The sequence below is a fragment of the Neoarius graeffei genome, chromosome 3 (genome assembly GCF_027579695.1).
Source record: "Neoarius graeffei isolate fNeoGra1 chromosome 3, fNeoGra1.pri, whole genome shotgun sequence".
Taxonomy (NCBI): Eukaryota; Metazoa; Chordata; class Actinopteri; order Siluriformes; family Ariidae; genus Neoarius; species Neoarius graeffei.
In genome coordinates this window covers 69,667,279-69,682,850 of record NC_083571.1, presented here as the reverse complement: position 1 = coordinate 69,682,850, position 15,572 = coordinate 69,667,279, and the positions used below count along the sequence as shown (strand labels likewise).

General features: G+C 40.3%; 1 protein-coding gene across 1 annotated transcript; it reads left to right on the top strand.

The window, feature by feature from the left end:
* Positions 1-3,990: 3,990 nt before the first annotated feature.
* LOC132883495 (signaling lymphocytic activation molecule-like) lies at positions 3,991-12,308 on the top strand. The gene is made up of 5 exons (XM_060917196.1): positions 3,991-4,923; positions 5,161-5,496; positions 11,341-11,637; positions 11,752-11,864; positions 11,955-12,308. Exons 1-5 carry the CDS (start codon positions 4,866-4,868, stop codon positions 12,171-12,173), a joined length of 1,023 nt encoding a protein of 340 aa, XP_060773179.1. The 5' UTR covers positions 3,991-4,865; the 3' UTR covers positions 12,174-12,308.
* The last annotated feature ends 3,264 nt before the right edge of the window (positions 12,309-15,572 follow it).

The window sequence follows — 15,572 nt, the reverse complement described above, 5'->3', positions numbered from 1 at the left end:
TGTAGTGAGCGTGTAGAGACTGAACACACTGAGACAGGACGTCCGCCCAGCACTCTGATGAATGTGGGACAGTAAAGACGCCGAGCTAACAGTAAGGGAACATTGTGTACAGCAGCAACAGAACGGCACTGAACACAACGTTCTTCACTGATAAAGACTCTGAGGACAACTGAACAAACATGCTGCTGAATATTTCAGTAGAAATCAGGACTCTCAGCACTCTTCTCCTGCTGCGCTGTAAGTTTGTGTCTTTCCTTCACAACAGAAGAAACTGTAGCTGTAAATATAGTTTTATCAAAGAAGTTCATCATGAAGAAAGTGAAAATGGATTTTTAGTCCATTGTGGAGGTTCCATGGCTGAAAAAATGCTGAGAACCTCTTTAGTGTATAATAATCTCATCTCATCTCATTATCTCTAGCCGCTTTATCCTTCTACAGGGTCGCAGGCAAGCTGGAGCCTATCCCAGCTGACTACGGGCGAAATGTATTATAATAATAATAATAATAATAATCTAACCCACAGTGTAGTCTGTGAGTGTAAAGATGAATCTGAAGCTGAATCTGTGATGCAGGTTTACTGTGTGCAGCTGGAGACGAGACGGTCACACTGCAGGAAGTGGAAGGATCCACGATAACTCTCCATACTGGGATAACTGGAATTCAGAGTGATGCTCAGATTCTGTGGCTTTATGGACCTGAGAAAGCAGAGAGAAAGATACTGAACAGTCAGGTGTTTAAAGGAGAAACTGTGACAGAAATCAGTGAGAGATTTAAAGAGCGACTGCAGCTGGACAGAATCAGTGGAGCTTTAACCATCAGGAACATCAGCAGAAACCTTTCTGGAGTTTATTTATTACAAGTTCTTACTGAACATCTCTCATCTAGGACTTTCAGTGTCAGTGTTTATGGTGAGTACATTTTATATTTTAAATATAAATTACTCTTCACAAAGTGTAATTAGATCCAAGCTCAGTTTGTTCTTCTCTCTGCTCCTGTGTCATCTCTGTACATAACCACACACTCAGTCCATGACCTTTCAACCTTTCAAGGAGTATTTTAATGTTTCCTTTGGTAAATTTTTATTTTTAATAAACTCACACTAAAATGCAGATGAATACTCTGAATGCCTGCTTTTAGCTCATCTCACTGCATTCAGTACAGAAAATTAAAAGATGTTTCATATCAGGATTCAATCTGAGGCTGCAGTGGAGGAAAGAGGATAAAACAGAGTCGAGGAAAAGTTCTTCTCCTGGAGTAATAATTCACTTCAGTAAATGTAATGATCCAGAAAGTTACTTCAGTTAGAGTAAATCAGTGGTTTGGTGTCAAACAGTTCAAGTATATTATTGGCAAATTACTTTCTTTTATGTTGACAATTGAGGTGAAAAAACTTCTTCCTGGCTCCACCCCTGGAAGGCGTGTCTTGGCTGTGGGAAGTTGTTCGGTCCACCATGGACAATCTCCCCCAGACCACCAGAGGGCGCCATCTCTCTTTTTCAGCTTCTTCTTTTCTTGTCTGGATGAGTTGCTGTGTTTGGGAACCTGAACTGGGTTTCACCTGATTAGTTTCTCTCATTAGTTGCTTGGTGTTTGTTTCCCTGTCAGTGTTTTGTGAGTTCCTGGTTCTTTTTCCACCTCAGTTTAATTTGAATTACTAATTCCATGGTTCGGTGATGTCGAGTGAATGGGATCAGTTCATGTCCTATAGATGTGATTCAGTGAGGTTATAAAATCTCCTGAGGATGTTGGTGCTGATGTGAAGAAATGAGTGCAGGATGAAAATGAACAGTGCAGTATAACGGCACAGCAGCGAATGTTCATCTCACAACACCAGGAACCCAATGATGGAGGGACAAAAACAAAGGGTGTTCATGTTCACTCAGTTCAATCACATGAAACTGATGCTGAATTAAATAATTCCAGTCAGTTTTTTATTCAGTGTAAATGTTTGACAGAGAGACTCAGCCGTCTCCACTGACTCAGGCGCTGCTGCGACACATTTGGTGCCTCGAGTGGAAACTTTAGGCAGCTTTTGTTTTCACTGGGACTCAAAATTTAATCAAAAGTTGAACATACTGTTTTTAATGGGTTAGTGTTCTGCAGTGAAGTCAATTTTTATTTTTCACCCTGTAACAGTGAGGAAAGAAAAATACTGTAAAGCTGAACAGTTAATTTTTTTGAAGGTTTCAAATGAGGAATATTAAAAGTCCTGTGATTTTATAAAACTAAAAAAAGTCAAACGTAGTGAACCATGTAATCAAGTGGTGTAAAGAGAGTCTGTCCATCCATCCATTATTTGTTCCGCTTATCTGTTGTTGGTTGCAGGGATACTGGAGCTGTCGACATTTTCTGACCAAACAGAGTCCAGAGTTCAACAGCACTGTGGTGTAAAAATTATTATTTCAGGGCAGATTCATCTGTAAATGATGTTCCTGATGCAGTTTGACTCCAAACAGCTCAAACTGGACTTTGGGGTTCATGAAGTTATGAAGCAGAAGGTTCACATGAAACACTTTTATTCACAGTAAACGTTGACAGTGAAAATCCTGGATGAGAGACGATCAGCGATGACGTGTAATAAATAAACTCCAGAAAGGTTTCTGCTGATGTTCCTGATGGTTAAAGCTCCACTGATTCTGTCCAGCTGCAGTCGCTCTTTAAATCTCTCACTGATTTCTGTAACAGTTTCTCCTTTAAACACCTGACTGTTCAGTATAATTTCATCTCCTTTCCCCGGTTGATTGAACCACTGAATCTGTTCTGTAACACACATTATTACGTCCTGCAGCTCTGCTGTATCTTGTATCATATTTCTGAGGATATTCTCCAGTTTATTCAGAGGTTAGCTCCACATTAGAAAATGAAAACCCAGCGTTTGATCTCAACCTTGTGTAAAATGATATCTCATCTCATTATCTGTAGCCGCTTTATCCTTCTACAGGGTCGCAGGCAAGCTGGAGCCTATCCCAGCTGACTACGGGTGAAAGGCGGGGTACACCCTGGACAAGTCGCCAGGTCATCACAGGGCTGACACATAGACACAGACAACCATTCACACTCACATTCACACCTATGGTCAATTTAGAGTCACCAGTTAACCTAACCTGCATGTCTTTGGACTGTGGGGGAAACCGGAGCACCTGGAGGAAACCCACGCGGACACGGGGAGAACATGCAAACTCCGCACAGAAAGGCCCTTGCCGGCCCCGGGGCTCGAACCCAGGACCTTCTTGCTGTGAGGCGACAACGCTAACCACTATGCCACCGTGCCGCCCTGTAAAATGATATGATTGTGATTTCACAAAGCAGTAAGTAGAACCTTGGTGTGTGAGGGTGTAGAAGAAGACTCAGGAGGCAGGATGAATTTTAGCTCAGGTCCAGACCTGCGTTTAATTGTTCTGCGCTTTTCAGCACACTTTCTTCATCTCATCAAAAACAGGACAACAACAGAAAACAGGTCCGTCCCAGACTCACAGCTTTGGCTCCGTCAGATTCAAGGAAAATTCATTACATCCAGTACAAAGAATTACAATAAAGTTCTTCACAGTTCTTATGTTTTTAAAAAAATTCTGTGGTTTATTAATTGTCCGCTTTCACCTTCAGCATGAATAAGTTTTTTGTACAATGTTTATTTACAGGTCCAGTTTATTCTGTTGTCAAGGAAAGGTGAAAACACAGCAATAATTGTACTAAAATGTTCATCTCCATTTTCAGAAGCCATAGTAACAGTTTCTCCACCACTTGCCGGTCGTCCCAAACAGCAGTGTCACTGAAGAGTTTTGTGCACAGTGCAGGTTGTCAGTTCACTGATGGAGCTGCTGCTGCATAAGAATCTCAATCTACAACAAGATTTCTGTAAAACTGCTGTATAACCAGGTCGAGAGTTAAAATCACGATACAAATAAAATAGAAGTGAATTTATTTTTCAATACCAAAGTTCCAATAGTTTTCTGTTGCTGTCGATTCACTATTTGACTTGTAAACTGCTCAGGTAATTTGATACAGATTTACATTTAAAGCTGAATCTCAGCTGACGGGACACAAATCTACAGAGCTGAGTCGTGTTTTTCGCTTTAACAAACACCAAAATGTTTCAGATAAATTCTGACACGTGTTCAGGGTTCCTATCTTCCACCATCTGTAATGCACAACCTCCAAACACACAGGAAAAGTTATTCACTATGAACAGAGAAAAGAAAAAACAAAAGCGTGACCGTTGTTCTAGTTGGTGGAGAGGTTTGTGGTTGGATCTCAGTGTTCAGCTCTCCATCTCTCACACAGTAAAGGGGAAGTGGTGATGGCCTGATACTGCAAAAATCACCATATGAATATTTTACACAAGGCCTGTGACATCTCGAAAGGACGAAAGAAGGGATTATTCTGTCCGATCTAAACTCTCTGTTCATGTTGTGACCCAAATGAATCTTTTTACAGAATAAATCTCCAGATGCAGATCGTCTAAAACTTTGAATCAGCTCACTATTTCTAAAATGTAACATCTGTAATATAAAGTCATAATTCTTCTCATGAACTCGACTGAAATATTTTCTCCAGCTTTTTCTCCACATCTTGTAAATGTAATTGAATCAAACACACAGGAGAGAATTTTAAACCTCGTCTCCACGAAATCCATCTGAAAAAGCCTTTTTCTATCAAAGGTACATGGACATTGGTGAGAGGAAAGCATGTAGTGAGCATGTAGAGACTGAACACACTGAGACAGGACATCCGCCCAGCGCTCAGATGAATGTGGGACAGTAAAGACGCCGCGCTAACAGTAAGGGAACATTGTGTACAGCAGCATCAGAACAGCACTGAACACAACATTCTTCACTGATAAAGACTCTGAGGACAACTGAACAAACATGGTGCTGAATATTTCAGTAGAAATCAGGACTCTCAGCACTCTTCTCCTGCTGCGCTGTAAGTTTGTGTCTTTCCTTCACAAGAGAAGAAACTGTAGATGTAAATATAGTTTTATCAAATAAGTTCATCATGAAGAAGGTGAAAGTGGATTTTTACAAATTGTGGAGGTTCCATGGCTGAAAAAAGGCCAAGAACCACTTTCGTGTATAACAATAATTAAAACATAATAATAATAATAATCCAATCCACAGTGTAGTCTGTGAAATAAAAGATGAAGCTGAATCTGTGATGCAGGTTTACTGTGTGCAGCTGGAGACAAGACGGTCACACTGCAGGAAGTGGAAGGAACCACGATAACTCTCCATACTGGGATAACTGGAATTCAGAGTGATGCTCAGATTCTGTGGTTTTATGGACCTGAGAAAGGAGAGGAAAAGATATTGAACAGTCAGGTGTTTAATGGAAAAACTGTGACAGAAATCAGTGAGAGATTTAAAGAGCGACTGCAGCTGGACAGAACCAGTGGAGCTTTAACCATCAGGAACATCAGCAGAAACCTTTCTGGAGTTTATTTATTACAAGTTCTTACTGGACGTCTCTCATCTAGGACTTTCAGTGTCAGTGTTTACGGTGAGTAAAAGTGTTTCATGTCTCCTTCTTGTCCATGTTCAGACTCATCACTTCAGAATTACAAAAATATCCAATCAGAGCTCAGAGCCGAAGGAGTCATGAGGCACAAAGTTGTAGGAATGCAGTCAGTCGAATTGTCCTGGAAAAAGATTTTTGAATGAATTCAGAATTGTAACAGTGAATAAAAATAACGAATACATGTTTTTGTCATGTCTGCACCTGCTTACACACAAGACTCCACTTCCCAGAATTCACAGTGGCCTTCAAATATGGCCACCATGGACGACAAAACCCATCCTGCACTTCACCACTAACAGTCTCCTGGTTACTGTTTGCACCAGTGGCGGCTGGTAGTCTTTCAAACAGGGGAGGCTGGTCAATTTTGCTCATACTCTTGCCTCTGATCTGGCTGATTGTTGGCAGGGTCACAAACTGTGAAATAACAGGTTATTTTGGCCCAGTAGCCTACTGTCCAATATACATGATGGTGTTGTTGGGGGGGGTATATTTTAACATTTTATATTTTAAAATTGTGGCATGTTGTTTAAAAATTGATCATTATTGAAAGCAGCTCTTTGTCAGAAACCTCAGCAGTAACAGCAGTGTTCTGGAATAGGCACAAGCACTGACCTTGGGGAGCCAAACATAGAGCTGGGTGCCACACATTTCATTCAATGACACTTTCCCTATATTTTACTTATTTTGACTGAGAAATGTTTTATTAACAATTTTGATAACCCTTCACTTTTAATCCAGGTCTGTAGTGTGAAATGTTCTTGGCTGTGTTTTTGTTTAAAAATGTTTTCCAAATTGTAGCGGTGTTTAATTCATATTCAGAAAAATATATATTCCAATATAATATACTCAGCATAAACATTTTAAATAGATTCTATATTTTTGGTCCATCCATGACATATTACTAAAGTAGCCTATTTACTGTTGTTGATGTGGGTCACTTGCTGTTAGCCAATTCACTTTCTCGTACCAGGAGAGCTGAAAGGAACGAGTATTATTCCCTACCTTTTTCACCAAGTCAATTTGAGGCGTTGGTCTACCCTGCTCTTTAATTTTAATTTTTTCCTCGAAAGGAAGACTGGCAAATGGCTTCGCCAAAATTAAATCAGCAATGCTTGGCATCCGTGCGCAGCTTTCTTGCTAGCTGACTAGCCCCCTCAAGTTCAAGTTCAGTCACTCAAATAAACGAAATTTCTGGAACTAAGATGGCAAACTTGACAACACTATATTTACACTTTATTTACAATGAAAATATATACAAACTAAAAAAGCTGGTAGAAACCGTGTGTAATGAATTAAATCGAAATGTAAGCTGATCTCTTACAATACACCACAGCACTTGCGAATCTGCATGGGACTAAACTGAAATTCACCGCTGCCTGTCTATAGTTGAAACGAGCTGTCAATCAAAGAAAATATCCGGCCGCTTTTACCAATCACCAGTCTCCTCGCGGAAACTGCCATGTCCCTCCCACTGTGAGCCTGGGAGTCCGTAGGCGGGCATTTTCGCAGTATTTGTCCAATAACCGTCTTGCATTTTGAGATTGACAAGCGCATAGCTCCCAAATGCCGTTGAAGTCCACTGAGGCTGGGAGTCCGTGAGACTCCGTGGGCGGGCATTTTCGCAGTATTTGTCCAATAATCGTCTTGCATTTTGAGATTGAAAAGCGCAGAGCTCCCAAATGCCATTGAAGTCCACTGAGGCTGGGCTGCATCGCGCTGTCACGAGGGGGAAAAACTCACGCACACATTAGGCGAACTGGGGAAAGTTATAACGGAATGATTTCGCACTGTAGTTGGGTTGAGCACATATATTTCTATGATTCTGGATCTGAAATAGCAATAAGGTCGGCTATAACATAAGCCTAGCGCAATTCATCCTACACGATGTTCGTCATTTTTAGAGGAGGCTGAACCTCCCTCGTTGTCTTAGAGCAATCGCCCGTGGTTTGCACTCACCTGCTCACAATCACTTCAGTCTCACAGCTCAGTATTTCAAGACTCCAGCTTTCTGACTTTACCCAGCCTTTCTTATTGTTCTGCAGATTATGAGTTTTGGACATTGCTTTCTGATATTGCTCCCAAAATCCTGTTTGTGTCTCGCCTGACCATTGCAGGGTTTTTTTTTTTACTCTGTTTTCTGCATCACAATTTAGATTTGTCTGTCAGTTTACCTGAATAAACTCTCTTTCATCTTTTATGTCTGTATGTCACCTGCATTCTGGAGAGTTTTTAGCTGTTTGAGCAGTTAAGAAGCTTTTCTTTCTGTTGTACAGTTGTGGTCAGAAGTTTACATTCAGTGACATGAATGTCATCTTGGATATGAATGTCATAGCAATATTTGGGCTTTCAGTAATTTCTTTGAACTGTTCTTTTTCTGTGGCAGAATTATTGTACAACATACATCTTTAATAAAAAAAAAAGCACTAGAATTTGATGCACAAGTTTTAATTTTCTTTGGCGTTTCTGAACACAACACAGGGTCCAAATTATACATACAAGGTAAAAAAAATATACATACAACACACCTAATAGACTGGTACCAAAATTCAAAAAAGTGCTTATTTAAGGAGTTAAAGGCATTTTTGAGACAAAGTCAGCAAACAGTCTTATTTTGTCAATTTGGGTGTGCCGAAATCAAATCTGCAATATGCCGAGCTCTATCTGACCTCTGTTGACCTCTAGAGGTCATTGAACTTTGGGCCTGTAAACGTCTCAGCTGAACCCAGTTTCTCAGCTTTCTAAGGAATGAAATGTACTAAAATGATTAATGAAGTTAGCAAATGGCCTTGTTTGTTAAATGTTTGGGTGCTGAATTCATTTTTCATTTGTAAAACGACATATGACCTCTGATAACCTCAAGGTCATTAAACTTGGTCTATAGGCCTATGCATTTAACGGCATTTTTAAACTGACTTTACTCCCCCAAAAAGAATATGAACAGACAAAAAACAAATAGAAAGGAACAAATACAACATTAAATGCCAGTCCATGTACATGTGACTTACTTTTCACAATGAGAATGCCTAGGCGATCACCTTACATAACATTGCATTACATTTCGCGGTTATTGTTTATACAAAGCTACTGAAAAAAGGACAGATTCAGCAGCATACAAAATGTGGGGGCATACAGGGTATACAGGTTAATCAGGGTTAGTATATATGAGAGTTTTTTTCTTTGTTGTTTGTTTTTTGTTTTGTTTTAAACGGGGTAAAACCTTTACAAAAAACAAACAACAAAGAAAAAAACTCTCATATATACTAACCCTGATTAACCTGTATACCCTGTATGCCCCCACATTTGTATGCTGCTGAATCTGTCCTTTTTTCAGTAGCTTTGTATAAACAATAACCGCTAAATGTAATGCAATGCTATGTAAGGTGATCGCCTGGGCATTCTCATTGTGAAAAGTAAGTCACATGTACATGGACTGGCATTTAATGTTGTATTTGTTCCTTTCTATTTGTTTTTTGTCTGTTCATGTTCTTTTTGGGGGAGTAAAGTCAGTTTAATAATGCCATTAAATGCATAGGCCTATAGGCCAAGTTTAATGACCTTGAGGTTATCAGAGGTCATATGTCGTTTTACAAATGAAAAATGAATTCAGCACCCAAACATTTAACAAACAAGGCCATTTGCTAACTTCATTAATCATTTTAGTACATTTCATTCCTTAGAAAGCTGAGAAACTGGGTTCAGCTGAGACGTTTACAGGCCCAAAGTTCAATGACCTCTAGAGGTCAACAGAGGTCAGATAGAGCTCGGCATATTGCAGATTTGAATTCGACACACCCAAATTGACAAAATAAGACTGTTTGCCGACTTTGTCTCAAAAATGCCTTTGGGTGTCACAATTCTGGATTTTGGTACCAGTCTATAACATTTGGGTTCAGGGGCGGTCCTGGGGGCGGTCCGACCGGGCAGCCGCCCGGGGCGGCATCGCGGGGGGGGCACGAGTGCGGGCGCGAAAAAAAAAAACGGTCCCCCCCAAAAAAAAGGTCCCCCAAAAAACCCCCCGAAAAAAAAACAAGATGGGCGGGGGGGTAAACATTTTGGATGGGGAAGCCCAATACCAAAGTTGCGCAGGTGACGTCATCAGTGTGTGTGCTTGTCGTAGCCCCATAATATGCACAATCCCGCCAGCGGAACGTTGTACTAGTCATCAAAAAGACTTTACTACCATAGTACTACACTACTATGACATTACACAGAGTCTTAAGTAATACATTATGACTTGATCATTGCCATTCTGGTAACAGCAAATTTATAACGGGCCGTGTACGCGACGTACAACACACGACGAGAAATGTTTAAACGACCATGTAAAGCTGTTAACATTCTGTTGGGTAATACAGAGCCCAACGCGGGGCGGCACGAGCGCGGGTGCGAAAAAAACCCGGTTCCAAAAAAAAAAAAAAAAAGGTCCCCCCCAAAAAAAACCCGGAAAAAAAAAAAAACAAGACGGGGGGGCGCCAGCAGGGGTTTTCGCCCGGGGAGTAAATCACTCTAGGATCGCCACTGTTTGGGTTAAATGTCTCTTTGCAAGATTCACCTTGACCAAACATTTTTGTTTACTATGAACAAGCTTCTGGCAGAATTCTTGTTGGATATTTCATGAATCTTCATGGTAGAATTGGTAGAGTTCAATTAATTTTTTTTTCTTGGCATGGACTCGACTTAAAACACGGTCCATATATTTTCAGTAGGGTTGAAGTTAGGACTTGTTTTAAGCTTAATATTAGCCTGCTTTATCCTCCACAACCAGCACTGATGCGTGTTTGGGATCATTGTCCTGTTGTAACTCCCAAGTCCCAAGCCATGTCCAAGTTTCTGATGGTACCACCACCAGCTGGTACAATGTCCCTCTGTACATGGTGGTCATCTTGGCCAAACACCTCAATCTTTGTCTCGTCTGACCATACAGCTATCTTCTGAAAGGCTTTTACTTTGTCCGTGTAGTCAGCTTTAAACTTTAGTTAAGCTTGAAGGTGTCAATTTTGGAGTAGGGAGTTATTTCTTGGATAGCAGCCTCTTAGTTCATGGTGATCTGAAATGTAGACAGTGATTCATCAGCTTCCATTTCATGGCTTGCTTGTGCAATGGTGGTTCCCAGGTTGTTCCTGACCAGCCAAACCAATTTCCTTTCAGCTGAGAGTGACAGTTTGGGTTTTCTTGAAGTAAAGTGGCTTGGCAAAGTGACTACACCTCAATAACTTGGATACAATTGTTTGAACTGATCTAATTTGCAGGTGTTTAGAAATGACTCCAAGAGACATTCTGGAGTTGTGTATATCTGTGATACTCTTTCTCAGATCTGCACTGAGCTCCTTGGATTTTCCCATTTTACTGTGTGTTGGTCAAGCCAATGAGTGCTGCAAATAAACCCTTTTTATGAAGACACAGCAAAGCTACCAGCTGTAGTCAATCATAATCACTAACAGGAAGTTACGAGGCCTTGGCAAGATAAGAGACATTTTGGAAGTTTCAACACCTCTGAATTAATAATCAAAGTGAGCATATGTAATTTGACACTCTATGTATAAGTTTCACCCTGTGTTGATTTCATGAAACCCAAAGAAAATTAAAACTTGTGCACCAAATTTAAGTGTTTTTTTAATTAAAGCTGTATGCTGTACAATCATTATGCCACAGAAAAAGAACAGTTCAAAGAAATTATTGAAAGCCCAAATATTGCCATGACATTCATATCAAAGATGACATTCATGTCACTGTATGTAAATTTCTGAGCACAGCTGTATAATCAAACATTATCTTCCATGTTGCTTTACATGACTCACATTATTAATCTTTGTTTCTGTTTCTTAGCTCCAGTATCAGCTCCAGTAATAAGAAATCAAAGAGGAAACCGAAGCATGTCTTCTACAGAGCCGTGTTTCCTCCTGTGCTCTGTGGAGAATGGAGAAGATGTGAAGTTATCCTGGTACAGAGAGAATGAGAGAATCTCCATCACCAATAACACAGATCTCAGTGTTCCCCTCAATCTCACACTTCAGATAGAACACACAGAGAATAACAGGAACTCTTATATCTGTGTGTCTGCAAACCCTGCCAGCAATAAAGCAACTTCTCTCAACATCGCACAGCTCTGTAATGATAACTCAGGTCCGTCAGAGAGGATTGGGTTTTAGTATTGTTGTCTCATTGCCCAGCCCATGTGTGTGTCACAAGGAGAAGATTTGTTTTTTGATGTTTATGATGATATCGTATTGTTCTCAGGACAAACTGATCATTCCCATTCACTGCTTCCTGTCCTGATATCTACTGGAGTTTTCCTGTTGTTATTAATATCCATACCTGTGTGGGTTTGGCTAAAGAGAAAACATAACAAGGCAAGAAACTGATCTTTCTGTTTTTGTGTTTAGTACAGACTTTTTACCCTGCTTATTAACATGAATCAGATTTTTTTCATATATCTTTAGCTTCTGAAAAAACTTGGGGAACTGACTTACACTGAGGTGGAATTTACAGCTCGCAGTGCAGAGAGAGTTAAAAAGGTAAACATCTCAGTAAAACTGTTGAAAATGATCATGAGGTTAAATGTTTCAGTGGTTTTAGCAGTAAAGAAAAATGGCACGAGTTCCACAGGAGTGATAAAATCTCCTCCTGATTCAGAGACTGAAATATCCTGCTGTCTCTGACAGGAAGAAGATTCGAGAATAACGGATGATGATCAAGACCAGAAAGCCTTCGTGCTGTATTCAGTGATGAAGAGACTCTCATAATTCAATACATCCTTCTTTTGTTTTGGTCACAAATTATCTCTGTATTCTGGAAACCACTGATATGTTTACATCATGTACATTCGGTTTAATAGGAATTAAAGTTTTCATGATGATATTACAAGAAGTAGATTCCAGAGTCTGATTGGTTCCTGTCTGAACTGGTTTTGTTGGTGTTGAAACTTGTGTTTGTCTCGTCATCTCACGCACTCTCTCATTATATCATCAGGACAAGCAGCATTTAAACTGACTTATTTCTCCAAAATGCAGAAAAAAATCTTGCATCTGATTTCAAGATTCACATTTAAACCTGAATCCAACCGACGGGACACAAATCTACAGAGCTGAGTTGTGCTTTTCGCTTTAACAAGTGTTCAGGTCCCTCAATGTTTGAGATAAATACTGACAACATCAGTTCAAGTAAATAAATTCCAAATTACTTTTTATGTTGATAACTGAGGTGAAAAAACTTCTTCCTGGCTCCACCCCTGGAAGGCGTGTCTTGGCTGTGGGTCTGTGGGAAGTTGTTCTGTCCACCATGGACAATCTCCCCCAGACCACCAGAGGGCGCCATCTCTCTTTTTCAGCTTCTTCTTTTCTTGTCTAGATGAGTTGCTGTGTTTGGGAACCTGAACTGGGTTTCACCTGATTAGTTTCTCTCATTAGCTGTTTGGTGTTTGTTTTCCTGAGAAGTTTGTGTTCCTGTCATAGTTTTTTTTCGAAATGTTGGTTTGTTTTGTGAGTTCCTGGTTCTTTTTCCACCTCAGTTTAATTTACACAATAACTAATTCCATGGTTCAGTGATGTCGAGTGAATGGGAGTCCTACAGATGTGATTCAGTGAGGTTATAAAATCTCCTGAGGATGTTGGTGCTGATGTGAAGAAATGAGCGCAGGATGAAAATGAACAGTGCAGTATAACGGCAGAGCAGCGAATGTTAGTCTCACAACACCAGGAACCCAATGATGGAGGGACAAAAACAAAGGGTGTTCATGTTCACTCAGTTCAATCACATGAAACCGATGCTGAATTAAATAATTTCAGTCAGTTTTTTATTCAGTGTAAATGTTTGACAGAGAGACTCAGCCGTCTCCACTGACTCAGGCGCTGCTGCAACACATTTGGTGCTTCAAGTGGAAACTTTCAGCAGGTTTTGTTTTCACTGGGACTCAAAATTTAATCAACTAAAAGTTGAACGTACTGTATTTTAATGGGTTAGTTTTCTGCAGTGAAGTGTATTTTTATTTTTCACTCGTCCATCCTCTGGCGCTGACGCAGAGTGGCGGCCTCTCCAGTAGCTCCGTCCGTATTGCCTTTCTTTGACTTTAGCGCTTTCTTTCCGTGTTTTTTTTTGTCTTTTTACAACTACACACGGGGCGGCACTTCGGTGTAGTGGTTAGCGCTGTCGCCTCACAGCAAGAAGGTCCAGGTTCGAGCCCCGTGGCCGGTGAGGGCCTTTCTGTGTGGAGTTTACATGCTCTCCCCGTGTCTGCGTGGGTTTCTTCTGGGTGCTCCGGTTTCCCCCACAGTCCAAAGACATGCAGGTTAGGTTAACTGGTGACTCTAAATTGACCGTAGGTGTGAATGTGAGTGTGAATGGTTGTCTGTGTCTGTCAGCCCTGAGATGACCTGGCGACTTGTCCAGGGTGTACCCCACCTTTCGCCCGTAGTCAGCTGGGATAGGCTCCAGCTTGCCTGCGACCCTGTAGAAGGATAAAGCGGCTAGAGATAATGAGATGAGATGAGATATCCTATGGATATTTCTGGTGTCAAAATGCGGTGCAGCGGAGATTTTATACTCGGGAACAACTGCTCGCCCTACGTCCGAGGGGACGTGAGGGCATTGTCCACTTAATACCTGCGGAACTGAGGAGGAGGTACCGGGGCTGCAGAGCTGGGGCCAAGCGCAAGGCAAAGAAGATGGAGGGGCGGTGGAGGTACAAACCCTCGGTTTCGTCGGTGCTTATGGGGAATGTGAACTCGCTAACTAGGGTTAATTCCCAAATGGAAATTTTCCACTCTGAAAATTCCCATGGAAATTTTGGGAATTTATGGGAATTTTGGGGAAGTTTTGGGAATTTTCAAAACCAACTTTACTTAAAAATTGATAGAAAAAATAAGGTCCTTTTATTCAGATTAGGATATTTCTCTGGGTCTCTGTTCTGTTCAGAAGAACATACAACAAAAACAAGCATGTAACTAATTAAACAACTGAGAAAATTAATAACCACCAAATGTTTTACAAAAACAATACGGGTTTTCCCTGGTACGTGTATAATGAATTAAACAATAATCTTAGACTTTGTGAGAACTTATCTTCAAAAGCAACTTTAACTCTGCTTATGATTTTGAAGACTGTTTCCTGTAACTTTTTTGTTTACTAATTATACTTCAACAACTTGAATTCCTTTTTCATTTTGCCACTGGTTTGTAAACCATATCCTGCCAAGTAATTTGCTTGCAAATGATCGGATTAGAAGTAATGATTAGGGTCTACAATGCTATTAAAACAATGACATTAAACAGCCTTGCTCCAGATTCAAAGAAAAAAGTGGCACTAATATATTTTACAAGCAGCAAAACTTATTTCAAGACTACTAGTAATGAGAAAATTTAATTTTTTTAATATTCCTTGTTATTTTATGATGTGATACCTTTGTGATTAAATCTGTAGATAAGTCTTCAAGTTTTGTAAAATTTTGTAATAAAAATGGTCAAAATTGAGTTTTTGCAAGATTTTTAGAAATCACTATTTGTTATGCAATGAGTTAGATTTCCAGTTAATTCTTAGCAAAGGGTACACTCGAGAAAAATAATCTTTTCAATTCAAAATTACTAGATATCTTGTCCGAGCGACACTTAAAGGTCCCATGGCATGAAATTTTCACTTTCTGAGGTTTTTTAACGTTAAAATGAGTTCCTCTGACCTTCTTAAGTCACCCCAGTGGCTAGAAATTTCATAATGTGTAAACCAAACTATGCCCAACATTTGAGAATGGTGCGTCAAAATGGCACGTTGATAAGCTCTTCCCTTTACTACGTCAGCAAGGGAGATGATTCCCACCCACTGTATGGATTGCCCGCCCAGTTGTAGTGAGGAGACCATAGAGGACACAACAACATGGCATCACCTAAGCGAGCGAAACATGGAAATTGCGCTGTACATGGATGTGACAACACAGAAAGGAGTCTGTTTTTACTGCCGACGGGAGAGCCCCTGAAGACGCAGTGGCTTAATTTTATTTACTTCAATAATACGCCGTCGAATCTACCTAAGACGGTGTATGTTTGTCGGAAGCATTTTCCTGAGGAATGTTT